The sequence below is a fragment of the Gavia stellata genome, chromosome 12 (genome assembly GCF_030936135.1).
Source record: "Gavia stellata isolate bGavSte3 chromosome 12, bGavSte3.hap2, whole genome shotgun sequence".
Lineage (NCBI taxonomy): Eukaryota > Metazoa > Chordata > Aves > Gaviiformes > Gaviidae > Gavia > Gavia stellata.
In genome coordinates this window covers 1,400,408-1,423,243 of record NC_082605.1, presented here as the reverse complement: position 1 = coordinate 1,423,243, position 22,836 = coordinate 1,400,408, and the positions used below count along the sequence as shown (strand labels likewise).

Genomic DNA, 22,836 nt, shown 5'->3' with positions numbered 1-22,836 from the left:
AAGCTTCAAAACCAAAAATTCAACTCAGGAATTAAAATAAAAGCATTTACAGCAGAATGAAACTGATGAAGAACATCGACTGTAAACCTTCGATATCTTTGCAAATAAAAAGAACTTCAACTCACAAGCAGATTGTAAATAAAATACACCTTTCAAAGAATTTTACATCTCTTTCCAGCTGGAACTGAAAAGCTGAAATTCAAGGCACTGTACTCCTGCAGGGGTTAGTACAATTTTCTAGTCATCAATTCAAGTACATCGACTTTAAGGATCGCAAGTGTAAAACATCAGAACACAACAGAATAAAGTGTCTTCAGCGATGAAATATAAGCAAATATTGCCAGAACAAACAAACTACCTTTTGTGAAACCATTTCACAGTGATTGCTGGATGCAGTGTATGGCTGTGCACGCTAGCGGGCCTGACCCGGACCCCCGCTTCATCCAACACATATGGCATCTACAGATCAAACACTCCACGTGACAACGCTGAAACCATCATTACCTACGGCAACGCCACCGAGCTACGTCATTCGCAGGTGCGGGCCAGGCGGCTCGGCAGCGGGTCGCTGCAGCGGCGCCGGGTACATCTGCAAGCAGGTTTTGCCGAGAGGCGAGAACCGCGCAACGCTCGGACCTCCGGCAATCCCGGGCTGCGCGGCCGGCCCCAACCACTGCACTCCGTAAACGGGTGTAGGGAAAACTCCTCCGTACTGACAAAGAGGCATCACATAAGGTGTCACTGTGCCAGAGCGGGCAGGCCCCGGCATAGGCACTGGCAGGGACGGTGAAGCTCCAGGAGCTACGGCAGCGGGCACGGGGCAAGACGCTGGAACAACGCACTGTTTCCCCAATCCCATTCTTACCGAATTAACCTACAAAAAGAAAAATAGAAGAAGCGTCGCTGTTAAGCTCCTCTTTCCCCGCCTGGCGCAGGCAGCGCTGGCGTGCCGGGACACGCATGTCCGTGCTGGGAGCGTGGCGGCACGGTTGCCCCCCATGGCATGGCCCCCACCGCCGTGAGTGGGCTGTCAGCCTCGGGGGGAACAGGGGTGGCACGGCATCCTCAGAGCTTGGGGGGTGGCGTTTTTTTTTTTTATTTCTCTTTTTGCTTGTGGGGTTTTTTTATTGTTTGTTTTTTAAAGACAAAAAAATTTGAAATTAATAGCAAAGGTTGATATAGGGAGGAGGGGAAATTTGTCTGAACATAATCTTTCTATTTAAAGAGGCAGGAAGCATGAGGCGAGAACTGAACCCTACCCAAAAAGCCATAAAACCCCCTCGAAAATCCAAAGTAACGCAAGTATCTTTTATGCTCGGTCTTGTGCATAAAAGTAAATAAATTAAACTAAATGGAGAATTAAACGAAATCATAAAAAACCCCAAATCACAGAATCATTAAGGTTGGAAAAGACCTGTAAGATCATCGAGTCCAACCATCAACCCAACACCACCATGCCCACTAAACCATGTCCCACAATGCCATGTCCACACATTCCTTGAACAATCTTGGAAAAAACCCAAAAAACATCTCCAAAAAACCAAACCAAATCTTGCAAACCCCCCCCCAAAACAAGCAAACCCAAATATTGAAAAAAAAATAACCAAAACAAAAAAAAAACCCCACCAAAAAACCCCACCAAACCAAAACCAACCCAAACCCAAATCTGGCACACCCCGCCTCCCCCAAATTCTTACAGCCGTCCCCAGAACAGGTTTTAAAATTTCTAGCACATATTTCTGTAAGAAGTTGTTTGTGCTGGGTCCTTTGGCCTCAACTGAACTAAGGGTAGTGAAGAACAGAAAGAGAATTTCCACGGCAGTTGGAACCACTGGCGGCGGTTGAGACCAGGCGAGGTAAACCAGCGAGGACGCAGTGGGAGCTGCTCCTGCCTCAGGGGCTACTGGAACCAATTCCAGCTATTTTTCTAAAATTTTGTTAACATCCACTTCAATTACTCAACTTTTTGCATGTGAGGGACAGAGAAAGCTCTCCTTCCTAAACACTGGGATGGCGGAGCTTCCCAAATTATACGCTCCGTCACGCACAATGCTACGGAAACAATCGTTATCCAAAATGCTGCCTGCTCTCTGCACGGATGGGGTTCGCAGCGTTGCATTCCGTTTTTAATTTCACAGAATTTACAACTCCCTGCCGTGGTTCTTGCCAAGCCAGCATCTATTTATAGCATAAGAAAAAGGGTATTATTTAAGTCCAGGAATCTCCCATTGATTTGCTATTTCACATTACATTGATAAAATTCGTATGAATGTGAAATTTCAACGGAAAAAATGAATATAAGACTGCGTGGAATGCTTACTCTATGTTTCTGATTTTTGTATCTCTTCTCAATTAAAAATAAAAACGGCAATGTCACTGTGGGATTTACTGCTTTGGGGCGTTAACCTGGGCTCCAAAGCAAATTTTAGAAAACCACAGAAATATCTGATATCATTCTTCACGTCACTGTCTCCAGTTCTAATCTGAAACGAATCTGATGGTGAGCATCGAACTAAGAGAAATGATTGCTTTGGTATAATGAATTTAACATCATTACTGTATAAATATCCACCAAAATTAATAGCAGAAACCAAAAGAACCATAAACAGAGGAACTGCGGACTTTTTCAGACCTGAAGACTTCTTTAACCTATTATCACACCCATGTTTTAACATCCTTAAAAATGAGAATTTCCACCAAGCTAGATACCCGTGAGTGGATGACAACGGATGCCTGTAAACGTACCTAACCGAAGTATATAATTTCTTATGCACACAACAGATTATACAGTAGCATTGAAAAGGTAAGGTGACATTTTAGCAAATAATCCTATTTAAAAATTCTACCTTGAAAAAGCTTATTTTCAGTTCTTTTAAAATGCTGAGAAATCTACTACCTCTACCCGATTTGTGCTGCTTGACTTTTTCATTCTCAGCTAAATCACTTGGCAAAGCAGCAGCTGGATTTAAGGCTACGTATGTGCAACTGAGAATAAAATTACATCATGCTCCAAACCCACCCATTACACGTACTTCTTAAAACCTGTTAATGTCGTGATAAATGCACATTAATGATTTAAGGTTGCTTCCTCTACCTTCGTCGCATGCTTCAAGGGAGTAAACCACACACTTTAAGAGGCAACAAGACACGTAGCTTGTGCATCTTCCTCTGGATAGAGGTCTCTCAGTCAAAGCCATTTTTTAACCATCATCTTTTAACCAGCTATGACGACTCAACAGGGATGGAGGCTGGAACAACCCATTTCTTCCTGCACCTAGATGCCGACTGAAACATCAAAACCAACGTGCACCAGAATAGTCCTCAAGACAGCACCAGGAGCTATGGATTTCCCAGCTCGAGGAAAGCCACGAGACTACAAGTCACTTTGTTCATAAAATTCAAAGGGAAGCAGATGGACATTCACACAGTGATGGATGAGGTGTGTACCTACACCGGGGTCAAAGCCACGGCTGTAAACAGGACTAGCTCGGCATTTCAATCAGTCAGGCTGGTATTTTAACGGAGGTACACGGAAGGAAGCCCCCAAGACGCGTGGCATGGCCGAGCGCCTCGTCAACGGTATGGGTATTTCACCCCTAAGCACAAGCCTTACACTTGCCGGGGGGGGTTGAAGCTCACAAGTGAAGCTGTGAACCCATAAGCTCTCCTGTCACTCACGAGCCAGCCAATTCTGTGCTGAAAGGACACATTTGTTATCCGCAGCTCCCTGCCTGCCCAGGTGACCTCTCCTCTTAGCTATTACCTTGTTGTTTTTGGAAATTTGTTTGAAAGGTGCCAGTTCTGGCACAAACTGTCGATTCCAAAACGTGCATCAACTACAGCACACTGTATCCTAGCTGTGACAAGGCTTCAGCTTCCAGGGCATCTTCTGGGCTTTGGTATTCTCCCCACAGCTTGAAGATACGGGTGCAAATTGTTTCTCTTATACTGAAGTTGTCTTGGGAATTGAAAACAAGTGGTACAATACCAGACCCCTGTATCCAGCTCAATGTTTAGAGATCACTGAAAACCAAAAGATCTTTATAGCCATAGCCTGCAGTCATACGGGACAAGTGTTTGGGCTTTATTTAAAATAAATCTAATAAATAATAAATAATAAATCTAATAAATCTAATCTTCCTGCAGGAGCGTAAAGCAGAAGTGGTCTTTTCCCTTCCCAATTCAAGTTGAGACGATGCAACGTTAGCAATGAGGAATGAGATTGAGTGTATGACTTAGCCAGCTATGGATGGCATTACTTCATTTTTAACATTACAACATTAATTTACTTTTGTTTGTTCCGCTGCCTGTCTAGACCCCATAAACTCAGCTGACCTCACCTTAAGCAGGCTGATAAGGTAGACACAATCTCAAACTTAATGAATTTAACAAACGCACTGCAAAATTTACCCCTGTCATCATGTAAAAAATCTGTCTGCTAGAGATATTTAATAGGGTGGGTTGTTGGTTTGTTTTTTTTTTTTTGAGGGGAGACTGGGTTGACATCCTAAAATATATCCTATATTATATGGGAAGGAAGTGAAATCCCTCCCCGCCTCTTTCCCCCTGCGTCTCAATTAGCCTCCTCTACAGAAGCAACACACGCACTCAACGAACACCTATGGTGGCACCTGGGCCTGCTGCCTTCCTACCTCTGCTCACAACAACGCCTCCTCTCCTGCGCTTACCAAACCCCCCTGCCCTAATGAACCTCTGCCCTGAGGGCTTGTACAAGTCCCTGCCGGGTAGGAGCCACCTCTTGCTCCTGCTTCCCCAAATGCCTGCCTTCTGCTGCCAGCCTTTCCCCCGCCGGCATTTATTCCTGTTCCCCCAAATAATCATACGTACTCATTTAGAACACAAGAATAATCTATGCACAAAGAACAACATCATACACAAAAACATAAGTAAAAATGAAACAAACCCCACTGGGCAAAGGCTATGGTAGTTCAGAAAAAAAATAATCCGTTGTTTGGACTTCTTTCTTTAATTCTCTACCTTGCCATCATGCTTTACCATGCAAGTGCTAAAGTGCCACTTTAGCAATATTCATAGCTACAGTACTGTGAAAGTATATAGCTAATAATTGTGTTTGACTTAAACATCAGAAATATTTATGTTTTTACCTTAGAACAGATGAACCCAGGTAATTCTGCTGTGAGAGCTGACCGTAACTATCAATACCCCTTCTAAAAATGCAAGATTTAGATTATTTTTCTTCCAGCCACATTTTGATGGCTACGTTAATAGCATTACTGTTTTACTTCTGTATGGTCCAACTACCATTGAAACAAAACGGTCTGAATCGCAGGACAGGGTTAGAGCCAGCTGCCAACACAAGCAGGGCAAGGATGCTAATACATCTTTTTTATCACCCTTTTCCAGTTTGCTGAAAACCCAGAGTTATTAGGTGCTACTAAAGATTTGTGTTTCTGCTCTTCCAGGTTGCTGGCAAGCTGTTCTGACATTCAGCCCGAGAAGGCAGCGTTGAACAGCTTCAGACACAGATTCATCCTATTTTTTTTTTTATTATTCTTCCAACTCAACGGAGACGGACGACAGAGTAAAAGGCGTTAATAGTCCTTCCGCCCCACTTTCGCGTCTGTGGCTATCTCCCAAAAGCCTGCTTCCCAGGCAGCCAGCTCATTAAAATCAAGATGTACTAAACACAAACAGATGTGCAGCTATTACTGATGGTGTCTGAGCCCCAGCACACGTCACCGACTGACACAGACCTGCATGCTTCACGGGAACAGCCTTCTTATGTACTTGGAACATGTTTACAGCTTTTTTTGGGTCATAGTTTTTTCTTTAAAACCTATGGAGCTATATAACAGTATGAAGAATACAAAACATATTTTTGGTAAGCCCTTTATTCCCAGGCATCTTCGAATAATACCTTTAACTACACAATATTTAGTACTCTTTACACGCAAGGCAGCTCACGTTCCTAGGCGCATTCCTTGACTGGTGGTAACCACAATTACCTGTAAGAAGGATTATTCCATCATGTCTTCAACACTGATGAGCACGAGAGAAAGAACTATTATCAGGCAGTTTGACTTCAGTTCCTCCTAATATCTCCCATTACATTTCAAATTACAGGTGATGAGAATCCACGTGTATTTCCATGTTTAAATAAAACATTTGGAAAGGAACATTTCAGTGCTCCTGTGACATTAGTGGATGCCTGAAGGTTCCCCCACAAACTTCTAATATGAATCAACAGGATTTGCAGCCAAACTGACCGGTAGCAAAGCAGAATTTAAAGCCTTCCTTTGCATCCAAATTATTTTATTGCTTTCTACACTTCTGATGATAAAGAGGAAGAAAATAAAACCACTAACTTTTATGAAACACACCACCAATTTCTCTGCTGAGTTGACTTCCAACCTTAAAGAGTAGCCTTCACTTAGTTAAAAAAAGTTACCGATAATATATTGTATTGGACACAGCAAAGAATTTGCTGACGGTGGTAGAAGCATCTCAAGAAAAAAAAGATAACTCAGGAAAGTCAGTCCTCTGTTTCCAGAGTGAAAGAGAAGACTTGAAATCAGCCACACAACTACCCTGCATATTAATAACAGAAAATAATACATTTAAAAAATTAATAAAATAACTCTACCCCTAACCAACAAGGATTTGTTGCAATTTTCCTTTGGCCTAAGAGACTGAAAAAAAGAATACAGAATAGAAAGGGGGCATTTGGTTTGATGCCTTCTTTGTCATACTTTGTATAAGAGAAGCTCTAGACGTTCACCCCAGGAGGATGCTCATCGCCTACGTGGCCTCTGTGTCACGTACAAGAGCTCTGTGTGGTGCCGATTGCCTGGGGACCTATAACCAACAGAGCACCACGGGACAATTCCTATCACTCCTACCCCTGTTTAAAAACTCTTCAAGGAGACATCTTTCTGTCCAATAATCTCCAAAGAAAATATAGAATTTAAGGTATGAACACTGCCCCTCCTTTCTGATCATCACACGGGACCAACAATAGCATCTCCCAAAACAAAAAACCTGGTTTGAAGATATGAGACTACCTGCTCTAACAGTTTATTGCTGGTTTGTTCCAGTCAAAAAAAAAAAGGGGGATAAGAATCACCACATTTCCAATTTATCTAGCCTTTATTTCCAACATAAAACCTTATTACAACTTTCTCTGATGGGCCAGAAATCTGTTTAGTGCTCCTTATTCTTTTCTCGCAAAGGCATTTTTGTATTTGATCAAAAAGATGACAAAATGACGGTGTTAACAGATGGACTGAAGAAGTACAGCCTGAGCTTTATACGCTCCCTGTTAGAAAGCTATTTTTTCCATCCTTTATGTGATTTCCCGAGTTCTTTTTGACTTTTCAATACCATTTTAAAAGGCGGACTCAAGGAGTGATTCAGTGCAGCTGTAACAGCTCCCCATGTAACTCATCACTCCAAGAACTGATGTTATGGGTCCCTTGTCCAGCTGTCCAGGCTAAGGGTCCTTTCACACAATTTCATTCCTCCTCTTCTGGCTACTTTTTTTCCCCAACATCATCAAGCCCTCTCCTCCCTTAACTTCGATTTCCCCTTTAGGCTGAATTTCCAAAGGTACAATCAGCAGAATGATGCTCAACTCCCCAAACAGCCCTTGTGTTGGTGTAAAAGTCTTAAATCCTATCTACTGCCCTGTTTTCTGTCACCTCCGGCATGCGGTGCCGTCTTGGTGGCAACAGTAACAACAACAACCCCAACAATAACCACGCTAGGAAAATTTGCTGTCTACCTTTGCATCTTCTTCTGCAGCCCGCACGAGGACTTTACGCACAAAACCACCCAGGGCAAGCAGGCGCGGGGCTCGCGAGCTCTCCAACTGACTGCCACTCCTCCAAGCAACGAGGAATGACGTGAAACGAAGAGCAGGGAATCCCGACCTCTCCGAGTTCTTGGTAAATTATCTCTAAAAGACTTCAACTGGCCTTGTTAATTCCCTGGAAGAACTGTCGTGTTCTAGAAAGAAATAAACCCTCTAAAATCAGCGTATTAAGACAGGGACATTCCTCCTCCTCTCACAGCAATATTCTGTCGTCTCCACAGGCTTTGAAACAGAGACACCGAGACTGCAGAAGGTAAAATTAACCCTAAATCAATGTTAACCGGTGATTTAAATGAGGAAAATAACCACTCTCTTTCCCAGAGACAGAACACCCCCATCGAATACTTCGAACTACTGCAGGAGTCTCGGGGAAAAGACATCCGGCTGCAAAAAGCACATCAAAAGACAGTAAGAAATAACTTACGGAACAAAACCCGTGTCCTCACCATCACTTTCTTTGACTTATTTTGTGAGAACTAATAGGGTCTTAAGTAGATGCTGCTACTCCAGAATGGGTTTATACTGGTTAAACCATCACTACGCAGAAAGATTACTCACTCTCCGGTTTTTGTTCATTTATGGCAGCTAAGAATTGACATAAAATTGGTTAATAAATTTGCACAAATGCTTTTCCCTATGAAGTCAGTGACCCTATTAACTCCGACACCAGCAGGTACCAAAGCAGACGTGTTAGCGCGGTTCCTGCTCTAGCACGTCTCACCTCACAAATAACTACAGAGCTACCACTGCTGCATATGAGTTTTTTTTCCTTCAACATGCTGAAAAAGCAACGGTTTACTATCCAGATCCAGTTATCTTGTTTTTAAGGTATCACAAAGCAGTCCCTCACTGGTTTCATTTTCACTATTTCTTTGCTTTTAAAATTAATTTATTTTCCTTTACTTTGGCTCAATTTCCCGTCTTCCAAAAAAATGAATCCAGGAAAAATTATTAGTCAAAGAATCATCCAACAGCGAGGAGGAGGAAGAGGTCTGGAAACCCAGACCAGGGTGGGACAGAATGGTAAACTGAGATTCTGGACACATCTTCATTCATTTTTGTGCCTACCTCTGGATCATCACTCAGCCATGAAAACAAGCACCGAACACAGACGCAAACGCACATCACAATGGTTTTTTTTCCTGCTACTGAAAATAAGAGGGGATGAATGGGGGCGCTTCCAATTTCCATTTGATTGTACTTTACATTCACAGCATTTCTGAAGATGGTCTTTTCGTGAGGCAGAGAGCCTCAGAGATGCCCAGTACAACACGCAAGGGTCAGAGACACATCCAACTGTCCCCTATTTCAGCACAGTACTCACTCCGCTTCCGCTAAACCCAAGGCTCGCTACCACCAAAGCCACCAGCCCAGCCACTGCTCTGCCTAAAGATTAATATTAAATATCAAAAAGAAGAAAACTTCAGGAATAGTTAAAACTTAAGTTGAGCAACATATGGTTAACGGTATGAGTATTGCTGTATATTGCTGTTAATAAGCACTTTGCAATTTAAAAATATATATTATATATATATATATAAGTATATTGCGGCCCACATATCCCTTAAGGTTATTCCAAAAGACAATCTTAAAAAAAATCTGGTTTAGTACTTAATGAAAAGAGATGGACATTTATAGGAAGCATCTATCTGAAAGAATTTTAGTCTATGTCCTCCTCCAAATCTGCGTTCTGCAAAGGCTTTCAGACACATAGCAAAAGGTACGTTCTTCAAGGAGTGCCACTTACTCCACATGTCTCATTCTGGGTTTGCATGGGATTAGCCTTTGGCTCCATGTCTTGCCTTTTTTGGTTCTGCTTCAGTTGGTTTAAAGAAGGTTTTGTCTGTGCAGCTCCAACAGTTTTGCTTGTCCACTGGTCAACCAGCTTGTGAAGATCGTCTGTGAACGTCCCTTTCTTGTTGTTACTGTTGTTGGCCTGAACCTGCAGGGTTGATTGCGGGACGGGCTCAGGACACGTTACGAGACTGTTTGTCGAGGATCCTGGAAAATCACACACAAAGAAAGTTGACGCTGGCATCTCTGCTTCACCACTTTGCTGCTCAAAGAGTTTCTCATCTACTGCAATTCAAATGGTGGCTTTTCGGACTTTTAACCCTCCCCTCCCTTTCTACAGAACACCTTTGCTTAAAGAAATGGTCCAAGTCCAGTGCATTTGTATTTTCTATCGCATTATGTTACCTCAGCCACTGCTGTTGCGCCCACAGCTTCTCTCTAGGTGAAATTAATGACTCGGAGAGAAGAAACGAATGCAGTCCCAGTAACACTGACATCCTGAGGCTTACAAAGTCTCTTCAGAGGAGACCACCACAAGACAGTGGGAGACAGGATGTATTTAGCTGCTAAAATTGCACGCATTTAAAAAAATTAATTTCCCATTTATTTTACTTGTATAAATTTACTGTCCTCCTGGAAAACCATAATTGTCATATAGGTTACAAGCAAGGTTTGCTATTACGCCTCAAAGACCCTGGGAACCCACAATCTCTCTGGATGAAGTTAGGACCATTTACTCTGCCATCTGTGTATTTTGGGGGGGGAAAAACCCATCAGTACCATGAATGTACAGAAGAAAGACGAGAGAGGAGGACATAGTGGGTGCATGAGGTTAAGAGACAAAGATACAGAACTTTTGGTATAGATAAAAGCAGAGAGAAGGAGTATTAACAGATTTAATTTGATACGTTCAGTTATTTCTAGAACTAGGGAAAAAACCCCAAAACCTGTCCTTTTTATGTGTTGGTAACTACAAATCTGACACAGCAAGATCAGCAGGGAACAGCAACTGAAGGTGCCTGAATTTGACCTAATCAGAAAATATAAAGTAGCTTTTCAGCTAACGTACTTGATATAGAGCTCAAGATTTGAAATAAAGACCATCTCTCCAAGCAAAAAGTTCATAGAACTGTAGTAAAATTATTATATAAGCACACATGAACATTCAGTCGTCTTTTTCTGTTAATCAGTTACCAGCCAATGAAACCAAGTAAACTAATTAGTCCTATGGTCATACAAAATACGTTAATAACCTTTAAATGATCATGCATTCAACCTGCAACATAACTTCTAAGTGAATACTGCTCATTTCCTTTTCCTTTGCTTGGGGGAAAGGGACCAGTGAGAAAAATAAGTATTTTGACAGGAAAGCTCTTCAATTAGTGTTTAATATTTCATGCAGCTCAACAGGAGTGAGATCATTTTAAGCTATAAATTCCTCCAGCAGAGAACTGCAGTCATATAAAGGTGTGTATTTCAGAAAGACAGACACTGAATCCAGTTTTCTCGCCGCATGCGTGCACGGTCTCACACACAAAGAATACCACAACTGTCTTGCAGCATGCGTGGTTCCCAAGACATCACAGCACATGCATTATTATGAAAGTATCACAATTTATAAGGTCTAATTTCGTATCAGTATAAGTGCATCAGCTCTATTTATTAAACAACTAGCTTTTAGTAAAAAAATAATAAAAAAAGCAAAAAACATCCCATGCCATGAAGGAAATACTGAGAAACAAAAATGGGATAGTTACTACTACTGTGATCTTTGCCTAGACATAGTCGTTTCAAGGTGGACCCTACAAGGTAAAACAATACAAGACATACAGAATTAGGTAAGACTAAACACAACAAATCTGACGGACAAGCTTCTGTACTTTTAAGCAATCAGAAAGTAGTTATTATGCAAGAAAGGACAGACAAAGTCAGCAGTTCAGGTGAGTAAAGGAAGTCTAAATAACTGGACAGCTCAAACCTTTCTTAATGTGCAGCCATTCAGAAGCTTTGAGAAGTACAATAGCATGCCAAAAGCAAGGTCTCATGACTTAAAGATGCATTTATTTGGGGTTTTTTTGGGTTTTTTTTGTTGTTGTTGTTGGGTTTTTTTGTTTTGGTTTGTTTTGTGTTTGTTTTTTTTCCAAATTGCCTTGGCTTCCCAATAGGAGGTTTTGATTCCTACTCTATTTATGCAGGAAATGATGTCAATTCAGTTTGTGACAGGAGGCCAAAAATGCTTTCAGGAACAAGTCAAGCTAGTCTGGCTGCAAAGACAAACTGTAAAACAACCCTCAAAGTCCTGTTTTACAAGTCCAAAAAGATACATTGTTCTGCAGGTCTGAGGCCAATTGTTTCCAAATACTTTAATGGTAGGATTTGTGTCTAAATGTGAGACTCTGAACTTCAATTGGAAGTAACCGCGAATGAGTTTCCCCTTATGCCTTGTCCAAGTGCAGAAAAATAATCCAGCAGAGTAGCTGAGTTTTCGTTTAACCAAACTACGTGCTTTTTTCATTATTATCTCGTTACATCCTTCATCATGATTTTACATATTCTGTTGGATAGAGTGCCAGAAGCATACCAAGAACCCTACTTGACTGTCAGATCTTGCCAGACATGAGCACCGTTTCTATTTGAGTGCCAAATTTCCTGAAAGGTATTTTGGACTTGGTAAGAAGAATATCATTATGGTATGGGAGGAGATGAATATCTGACATGGGGCATGGCAAGTTTATTGTGAAGAAGCACTTGAAAACATGAGTAAAATCAGAGAGTGGGGCAAAAAGCAAGATACAGGATGGATGCGCTTTTTCTCTACAGCAAACCGGTGTCAATATTTTATGTTACTGTGCCAGAAATGCAGCTTTAAACTCAGAGATTGCAGGTCCAGGTTGACATAGGCTCTGAATGAGTCTTCAGAGGAGAAAGGAGAGACATCAGTCAGAGACTGAGGAAGAGAAAGAAAAGAGGGAGGGGAAAAAAGGGAGAAGAAATGTTTGTGTTTTGATATGGGTGGCATGAGGAGGAACACAAGGACCGCTTTGAAAGATTTTCTTATTGTTTCATATAGTTTAATGAGGTTTCTATTCCAGGAAAATCAGAAGGACATGACTACAGTAATGTCTTATGCAAGCATGGCCAAGTTTAGTCTCTCATCTCAAAGCCTAGGTAACAAATACAAGTCACATTCACAACTGAACAGTCCGCGTCGTATTCTTAATTTTTTCCCCTCTTTTCTCTCAGATATACCTTACCTTGCCTATCTCTTAAAGTACAACTCCCATTAGCACAACTTAAAGGAACTCCTATTATGGAAACGGCAGCGGCAGTAATACCAGAATGCTATTTTCTTAACTATCCTGCAGTGTTCTGCATGTAGCAATAGGTAGTATTTGGCATAATATGTATGCAAATGAAAAGCAAGCGCCTGCGAAAAATAAAAGCAGGCAGCTGACTACAGTACGTGCTCAAGTGCATGTAAAAAAGTTTAATCACCAACCCCTCCGCTTCCCGAAAACCGAGTCACAAGTTTATACGCACCTCGGGTGCCAAATCAAACCCGGGGCCCCCCGTACATGTGGGGAAGCAACGGAGAACAGCAATACCAGACAGGTTCACAAAATATCCGCGTGAGTGGAACCAACGTCAAGGAAAACATTACAGGAGAGTCAATCACCAAAAAGAGACCTATTTCTTCCCAACTGCATCACTCCAGCATGTTGCTTGGGAGATGAGAAACATTATCTGAGTGGTGATACCGCCTGAAGCGGGGACTGACAATCATCGGCTACGATTAGTTTTAAATCCAAATTCAACTAAAAATGCACTTGGTAAGCCTAATTCACCAAATTAATTGTATTGCTTCTAAAAGCAAGGTGTTTAATAGCTGTAAAGTTAAGGAGATGAATCATAATTAAGATTTAATCTAAGGCCGCAGAAGTTCAGCAGAGCATTTTACTGCCAATTCCAGATTTCTTATCTGAGGAATTAGGTAGCTATTATATCATACAGGACAGAAAAAAATCCACTGTCCCATATTTGCACTCTAACAGCTGCCAAAAAGCTTAAAGTGAAAATAAAATTGAAATGGCAATAAATTGTTAGACCATTTCCATAATCGCATACGCACATACAATATATTAATTACTCCAGACCTGACAAAAGCTGCTTTACGCAAGATTACAAGTCTGAGCCAAAGGGAGCTTTTGAAAATTCCACTCACAATCAGCGCAAACTCTTCCCTAAGTCGCCCTTGCAATTTAACCCAGGGAAAGAGCTCAGGCTAAAATGATGCTGAAGCCTATCAAAAATATTTTATTCCATGAAAAGTGCAAAGGAAAAAAAAAAAAATCAATATTGGACATAGGGAATGGAATCAAAAAGCTGTTCTGGGAGAAAACTGTGAAAGTGTTCAAATTTGATGGATCTTGTAACCAGGGCAAGATATTTGGTAAAACTATCTTTAATGCAGCTGAACATTTCTTTTTAAAAGCGTGAGCTAATTTGTCTGCTAATACAGCACAAGCCTCATGCTGGCATATCCAAGCTCCCCACAAAGGGCTGTTTTTCCTTAATCGATAGTATAGATTCCAAGCATCTCTGAAAATCCTGCACAGCTTTTCCCGGCAGCTCTCAAAAAACCAAAAAAATACCAGGGAAACCTCGACTCGTGGAATAGACCCAGGACCCTGAACTGCCCGGACACACCACCGAGCTGCCTGTGCCGGACAGCCACATCCCAGCCCCGCACGCCCAGCGCTCGCTCACCGCCCGTCTCAACCCTCGCCCTCCTCGCTCGGGCATGCAGCGAAGATGCAAACATGTCTAGCACCTAGTCCAAACGCTCGGCTCTGCCTGCATGCTGGGTCAACTTATGTCCCTTCCAGAGGGGAAGGAGCACGAGCCAGCTGGCATTCCCATCATCTAGCACTATCTTCCCTGAGGTCCATGGTCACGGCTGCTCCAGATACCGGCTCGACGGACCCACCAGCCGTATGTCCTTCCAGCAGCAGTCCCAGCTGCCCCTGGGGAGCGACGGGGCTGCACGCAGCCCCGTGTTCATCTACAGAATCGTTAAGGTTGGAAAAGACCTGTAAGATCATCAAGTCCAACCATCAACCCAACCCCACCATGCCCACTAACCCATATCCCGCAGTGCCATGTCCACATGTTCCTTCAACACCCTCCAATGATGGTGACTCCACCACCTCCCTGGGCAGCCTCTTCCAATGCTTCACCACTCTCTCAGTAAGACATTTTTCCTAATATCCAGTCTACCCCTTCATGCACACACGCTACCGACCTGCTGGACTCGCTGGGAAGACAAGCTAAAATAACCTCCTAACCCCATCAAAACCTACCAGTAATTCAGCTGCGGAAAACTGTCCGGCAACTCAAGTGGCAGGCAGTATTTGAAACTAAGCTGCGCTCTCTGAGCAGCGGTGACTTTGGAGGGACGTGTCAGGGGTAATTGCCTGAAACCGAGTCCATCTCCTCATATGACTCAGAAATGGGGGAGCGCAAACCTCCTCCCCGAACACTTCGCCCAGAAGAAAGTGAGAAGAGAGCATATGGGCTGAGAACAGAAAGCAATTAGTCGTGCCGAGTTATTTAAGCATTGGGAAACTTCACGATTTGAAGGATTTACATATTCCCTTGGTTTCATTCACAATATCCATGCACCCAACCATTTTTAATATGCTGGTTTTTAATTGCCATCTCCCAGTCTTTTTGCATCCTACTGAATAGTGAATCTGTGAAAGATTAATGAAACGACTTCTGGGAATTACATGTGCAGAGGAAGAAAGTACTATGTCCGTTATAATACCAAATGGGAAAATTTGTGAACTGAGAATTCCCCTCAGGTTCTCAGAAAAAAAATCCCTGAAAGCAAAACTGCCTCACAACTTCAATAGTCATTAAAAACTTGCATGATAATAAATTCAGTATGCCAAGCAGTAAACATCAGTTTTCAAGAACCTGAGTGCCTGGACTTTTAGGGACCTCAGACAAAAAAAAATTTAAAAAAAAATGATTATTTTTTAAAGTATTGTTTATTCATAAAATTAGGAGGAGTGTGTTTGAGTGGTCTTGTGCCTTTGATCTGTACCACTTGGATAATGATGAGCGATGTAGAACTCCAATGGGAGATCTGATCTTAATGCAAATGAACAGTTAGTTAACCAAACATTTTCTCGAGAACATTATTAGCCTTTCTAATGTTATATGTAAGTGGCCTATAGTACCTGTTCAGCACAACATATCTTTATTGTACAAGCAAAATCTGTTTGCCTAAAAAGCAGCGTATAAGATTGGGTAAAAAGGTCTTAATTTTTTAATTCAATCGCTTGATACCATTTGGTTGAATTGCCAATTACTTTAGAAGTCATACAAATAGGGTACAAATAGCAGGTGCACAATTATTTGAAACAAAAAAGACTGGATCCTAGCAATCCATTTCAAAGTATCATCTGAAAATCGGATATTGCTTTTTACTTATTTATGCTTTGATGAACTGCTAATTGACTTCATCTCTGAGGTCACATAAGGTCATAAGAAAAGAAACTGAGTAAAGTGCTTCAGCCAGATCAGCTTACGCAAAAAAAGTTGATGGCACTCTCCCTTGGAGTAACCGGATCTTCCTGCTGCTTACGAGTACGTAAAAAATTGCTCGCTTAAAAGTAATTAAAGTGAATGCATGGGGAAGAGCCCACCTAGAAAACAGATTTTGAAAGAACTAGCTGGAGCACTATCGTCTCAGCATTTCCACATGCAAAGAGCGGGGAAAAAAAATTAAAGAAAACAGAGTGGATATAAACAGTACTGTATATCGTGTTAATACAGCCCTTGTATGGAAGTTATACCCTTCAGTGACCTTCTAGTATTGTATCAGCTTGCTACATGCATGTCTTCATAGTCCAAACATGTGTGAAAGAGACCATTCGTCTACAGAAGGATGGATTTCTTTTTGTTGTCGCTGGAACCGGGACAGCAGACATGTATATTTGCCACATTGCAAATAAAATTACTTCAACATAAATCACATAAAGTACAAAAGCTTTGATCAGTCCAGGGTAAAATTTACCATAAGGCTATATAATAAATGATGAGATCTTCCACACATGCTTTTGGTGCCCAGGCACGAGCCAAAAGCAGTGCAAAAAAAGCTTTCATATGAAAAATTAATATAAATAAGGTGTGTTCATGATGATTACTTAAAAGAAGGATAAAAAGAAAGAAAAGATGGGTCAGAAAAAGGGGCATCCTGCCAAACATATTAGAGATATAAAACATGGGATTGGAAAAAGGGGGTAAAAGAAAGATGGACTGTGATAAAATACAAAAGAACAAATACAAACAGATGGACAAAGACACAGGTCCACTGAGGAATCTGGTACGAGGTTTGCTACTAGATTTATAGGTCACTCTCTCAGACGTTTGGTGGAAAACCGTCCAGCCTGCAAATGAATATAAAGGGAAGAAAACAAAGACACTTATAAAGTACAAGTAGCTGTGATCAGATGTCCTATACCATCAGTCAAATCAGCTTTGTTAGTTAAACATCCACATCTCCATTTTAACTTTGCCAAAGAGGAGTAAGTTAATTGACCATACACAAAGGATGCAATAACAGCAGAAGAGAACAGATAGATATTTTGTAGAGTAGTTTGGCAGGATGTGCAATGAGAGGAAGGTATTTTAATCATCATTATAACTTCCAATATGCATGGCAACAAGATCAGTCAAAGCCTACGGAGGTGTGCAATACACAGAAGTATCAGAGGTCGGGACTGGGGAACACAGCCAATCTACGGTCATTTAGCTGGGACTCCAAAATCATGCACAAAGTTAACCCCTTAGATAAAGGAAACATAACCTGGTTCTCTGGTTTGGGTTTTCTTTTTTTTTTTTGGTCTTTTCTTTTTTTCCCCCCCCTCACACCCAAGACGGTTTGGTAGTTTATAACGAGGAACTCTGGGTCTACCAGTATCAAGGGGCTAAAAAAAGCCCCAAATGAACCAAAAGAAACAATCTCCTATCCTTCTATATCTTTTTTTGTTTTCCTTTCTTTTTTCTCAGAAATCTGTAAGGCAGACTCCAGAAAAGGCATCAGTATAAAGCCGCGGCTGGCAAAAATAAAAGGTATTTCCTTCCTAAAAATTAGCGTGCCTTCTTGAGTGTTGACTTTTAACACTTGGGAAGACACTTTACTTTTGTTCTTCTGACAATACCGCAATGATCTTTTTAAAGATAAGCCAGTAATTTGGATTGTCAAAGGTCCTAGCTCACTAGAAGTGAAATCCACTCCTAAAAAGTTCAAGCATAAGGGAAGCGAACTAATTTTAGCATGTGCTGGAAGACATGCCGAACAGCTGGTATGAAAAAATCACCTTGGCCAGAGCTTGCGTTCACGTCACCTCCTTCGGGGCCTAAGCCGGAGCAGATGTCAGAAGACAAAGAGGCTTTGACAGAGCACGGCTGCTGTGTCTGAACGGCCTTCCCAAAGGTGGCCGAGGCAGGGGAGGTTACTGCTGCTGCTTCGGGAGCTCCAGGCTGAGTTTTAGGTGTTTCTTTGTGGGGTGAGTCTTTAGAGTCGGAAAGATTACCTGAAAGAGCAAACAAACAAAATAGATGCAACGGCAAATGCTAGGAAACCACTGCGTAAAAATCTGTGCCTAAAAATAATCGTTCCTTTGCCACCAAGAGGAACAGCGGTTTACAGTTATAAAGCACAGGCTTTACGGATAGCCTGCACCAGAAAATTACCTACACACACTATCGGTGTTTCTCCGAGAAGCTTACGGAGTAGGTTTGGTTTTTACAGATTCTTTTCCGCATTTTTCAGAGAGGCTGGAGTCAGGACCTCGCTGCTGAAATAAAGCGAGAGCTGCAGAGGCGCTTAAGTAGGAGGATGAACGCACAGAGCGACTGAGCAGAACACGTAGGTTTGAGAGCAAACGCGAAAGGTGAAAGCAAGCAAATGGAGAGAAATAAAAAGTTGCTGCAAAAACAGGAGGAACTTCATAGCTATCTATAGATAGATAGACACATGTCTATATATAAATATCTGTATCTATATATCTATCTACAGGGATATCTCGGCTAAAGAGGCTTTAACACCAGAACACCTTTGTAGTCATTTGATTTATCAGCAAAAGCATCTAACGGTGGAAATGACAATTACATCAGTAACCGTATTAGAAACTGCCTGCCGTCGATCCCTGAGAAAGGGCCTAGGAAGGCCAAAAAAATGAGGAACCTACGTAGTCAGGGATGAGAAGACTCAGGCATGAATACAGATTCTCAAAGATAATGTGAACTTTACACAGTGCCTCAAAAAATTGGAAAAAAAACACAGAAGAAACGCATGAAGGAAAGCATGTGCCAAAGCAGTCGGACCGAGCAGATTTCTGTTCTCTAACTGAAGGTGACACGCAAAAAAATAATGGAGAATTGGGACATTTTATGCAGAAATAGGCTTAAATTCTTCAGACTAGGGTAGCACGCTGATATGAGCCAAGGGCCATGAGTGGAGACAGAGATGTAGGTTTCGTGAATAGACAGAAGGAAAAATGGCTAGGGAGAACCCACGAACAAACTGGAAAATGAACAGACCAAGGATTACAGACATTCAGAGTATCTAGTCACAAGGAAAGGAAGTAAAACCTATGCACGTGAGCCAAGCACAGCAGCTAAAGAGGTACAGAGCACTGAACGTTGCTTCAGTTCCTGTAGGCACGAACGCTGAGATTCAAGACGGATCACAGAACATCTTGCCTCCAAATGTCTTTGCTTTTCCTATCTCAACTGAAATCCTTAATTAAAAAGCAAAAACCTCCAAAATGCTCTGACTATAATTAGGATTGATGCAGTGAAATCCTAAGTGGACCTATGATGCAGTGACTTTGAAATACAGGGTTAATGCTGGAAGTGCTGCATCATAACAGCATGACCTAAGTTGAAGAAAAATTATTCCTATTGTATTCTACATCTTGCTGAAGAAATAAGTACCGGGGTATATCAACATTTCCCAGTTGAATTATATCTTTATACTTTCCAAAGAGATAATGACTCAAGACTGTAGTACTGTTTGAAAAGTCTCAAACGACTTCAGATGGTCAAAGCATCCACCGCAGTTTTATAACTGTTTTTACCTCCCATCCTTTGGGGGAGCAAATGCAATCCCATCTTATTTATACGGCATCTTGTAGGAAAAAAACAACAACAAGACGCAGCACATAATCAATAGAGGATAACAGCACCTACGAAGTGAATGCAAACATCAATAAATTGCATTTGGAGAAAGGATGAGAAAATGTAACCAGGCTGTATTCCAAATTAGAGGGTAATATTGTTTCTCTGCCAAGCATTGTAACCGATGCAGAGAAGGTATGTGTGGGTCAGCACCGGGCAGCTGCAATAAGCTTGTCCCAAAGGAAGCCCACTTCAAAACTAGGTCGCAGCGTGCCAACTTGAGTGATTTTTTGAGATATTAAAAACAATAAAAATTCAGTGCCTTTCCTGCAGTCTGTGCAATTACACAGCAGAACCACAACTGACACAAACAACAGGCATAAGGAAAGCAACCTAGTGTACCTACTTGTGCTTGATGTTCCACTCCTGAGCTGCTGGACCAGAGGGTTTAATAGTTTTCCACCTTTCAATTTATTTTTGCTGGTTCTTCGGCGACGGCTGCTCGGTGGGGCTGAGTGAAGGAACCCCAGGTTGGGAGGAAGGGGTTTCCCTAACCGAATATAGAGTGCCTCTATCTCATTCTTCTGCTGAGTCTGAAGTTCAGCAATTTCTTTCATATGCCTAAACACAAAAAGTAAAGAACTCCGGTAGCGATGTGTCTGGTAAAGCACCACATCTTGACAGCATAATTAGTTATTAAAAAAAGAAACAAAAAAGTCTTTAGTTATAAACCAATCAATTGCTCATCCAAAAATACGCTAAGCTAGAACAATCTACCTGGCAAATGTGACCTCCTTCTCAAATATTCATTTATAGGACAGAATCCTAGACAGCTAAAAACATTTTCAGCATCCTCAGTAAAAACAATTGATTTTGACATGAGATCCAACAGGAGCGCTAAACTATTCCAAGATTTCTCTTTTCAAACCAGTGGCTTCAGAAAAGTTAACTCTCAAGGCTTGTACATCAGTTTGAAGGAGTTCAACATGAAGACAGACAAAAGTGCTTCCCATAATAACATCATTAGCATATGAATCATCATCTTATTTATGATGCAGAGTTCATGATGCCATAAAGTCCGTTTAAAGGTTTTGTATTACTGTAGTTCCGTTTTAAACGGATGCATCATCTGTATTCAGTAAAACCATTATAACTTTATCTTAAGTTTAATATTTTGGTTAAACTGGCATCTAACGCTAGTTTTTACCCATTACCTGCCAGGAAAGAAAGAAAACGTTCAAATTTAAAGCTAGCTAGCTCTCAGGGCTGGCAGCACAACAGACTCCTGCCAGGCTCATCCAGCCTCCTGCCGAGACTGGACCAATGACTTGAGAGATCCGACGGGAGGTGAAGTCAGTCTTAATCTAGTATCTATTAGGCAGACAGCTACTGTAAAAGTGGGTCTGGGAACAGTGATGGGTCTGTAGACCTGATAGTCCAAATCAGCCTTGCAGAGAAGGGCATGAAAAGAACACCACGCAGCTGTCTACACAAGCATCCGAATTATTTTTATGCCGCCTTAAACACTGGAACCTGCTATCACATATGTTACAAGTGCTCTTGTTTGCTACACTATCAACATAGCTTTTCAGTAGGGAAACTGGACAGCGCAGCAGAAATGTTTTGGGGTTTAAGTTATTCTGGAATTACTCTTCTTAATGGAATTGACAAATAAAGTGATGCATAAAAGGATGCAGTATGACATTTCACAGAATCGCAGAATCCTTAAGGTTGGAAAAGACCTGTAAGATCACCAAGTCCAACCATCAACCCAACCCCACCATGCCCACTAACCCACGTCCCACAGTGCCACGTCCACACGTTCCTTGAACACCTCCAGGGATGGGGACTCCACCACCTCCCTGGGCAGCCTCTTCCAATGCTTCACCACTCTCTCAGTAAAGACATTTTTCCTCATATCCAGCCTGAACCTCCCCTGGCGCAACTTGTGGCCACTTCCTCTCATCCTATCGCTTGTCACTTGGGAGAAGAGACAAGTTAATTAATTTGCCCAGAACCAGTTTACTCATTACAGCTATGAAAAGGACATATTTGCTCATCATATGCGGAGATGCTGCCTAGTATCTTAACACAAGCTTCCCTAGCATTGTCTGCAAACCTGACATACTTTTCTCGCAGGTTCTGCAATTCTTTCTTCATATCGGCGTCTTCAAATTCCGAGTCGTTGTCGCTGCTCATGTACGACGACTGCGAGTGGAACGATGTTATGTTGATGGTAGGAATTTTTGTTCCTTGCCCGTTAGGTGAATCGAGGCCTGGCGAGCTAGCTTTGCCAGATCTTTGCAGAAAAGCAGCTGCTTTTTTAATTAAGTCCGTGGCTGCACTACTGCTCGGGGGGGACAGTTGGGCAGCAGCAGCCGACTGCCGATGGAAAGGCTCATCAGCAGAATCACTGGAACCCTGGTCACAGAGGACGTCGACAGAAGAGGCTGTCTGCACCCGTCGGACAGCTGTCTTCAGATCCGGGCTGGAAGGTAGCTCATCCAAATAGACGTCCGGGGGTGCCGAGAACCTTAAGCAGTGTGGCGCTGTTAAAGTTAATTCATCTTGCGTGCTGATTACTGAAAACCTGCCAATAGTTTTGGCTGGTGTACCGCTATCATGAGTTTCAGCCTGTTTTCCATAGGAACCGGAGTCGAGAGAGTCATCCCTTTGAAGGTTATTTATCACCCCATCTGCTGTAGATATTTGCGTTACATTATCCATGTGTGCAGACGAAGTCATAGTCTTTGCCTTCTCGCTCTTTTTAGAAGTTTCCATCTGCTTAGTTATGCTTGATGATGATGTAGGCGCAACCTGGAGAAAATAATGGAAATTAATTTTGAAAGTAACTGTAACAATCCAGCATAGAACTGTTCCTAGTTTCGGGTTACCTGAAGGAGGCCTTTCGCTGTAGCAGCAGGAGCCGAAGTGACGCTTGCAGCTGAACCTGTTTTACAAGTTGGAAAAAAAAAAAAAAACATGTTCATGTCTGG

At 41.9% G+C, this 22,836-nt stretch overlaps 1 protein-coding gene across 1 annotated transcript in view; it reads right to left on the bottom strand.

Moving 5' to 3' along the window:
* Nucleotides 1-501: 501 nt before the first annotated feature.
* The window catches only part of WNK2 (WNK lysine deficient protein kinase 2), a 114,064-nt gene continuing 91,729 nt past the window's right edge, over nucleotides 502-22,836 (bottom strand). Inside the window, exons 21-28 of the mRNA XM_059823006.1 lie at nucleotides 22,735-22,790; nucleotides 21,969-22,657; nucleotides 20,247-20,461; nucleotides 18,037-18,252; nucleotides 17,005-17,103; nucleotides 11,404-11,448; nucleotides 9,600-9,853; nucleotides 502-874 (exon numbers count right to left, since the gene is read on the bottom strand). Of these exons, the coding sequence (XP_059678989.1) occupies nucleotides 524-874; nucleotides 9,600-9,853; nucleotides 11,404-11,448; nucleotides 17,005-17,103; nucleotides 18,037-18,252; nucleotides 20,247-20,461; nucleotides 21,969-22,657; nucleotides 22,735-22,790 (1,925 nt within the window). The 3' untranslated portion in view covers nucleotides 502-523. The remainder of the gene's footprint in view (nucleotides 875-9,599; nucleotides 9,854-11,403; nucleotides 11,449-17,004; nucleotides 17,104-18,036; nucleotides 18,253-20,246; nucleotides 20,462-21,968; nucleotides 22,658-22,734; nucleotides 22,791-22,836) is intronic.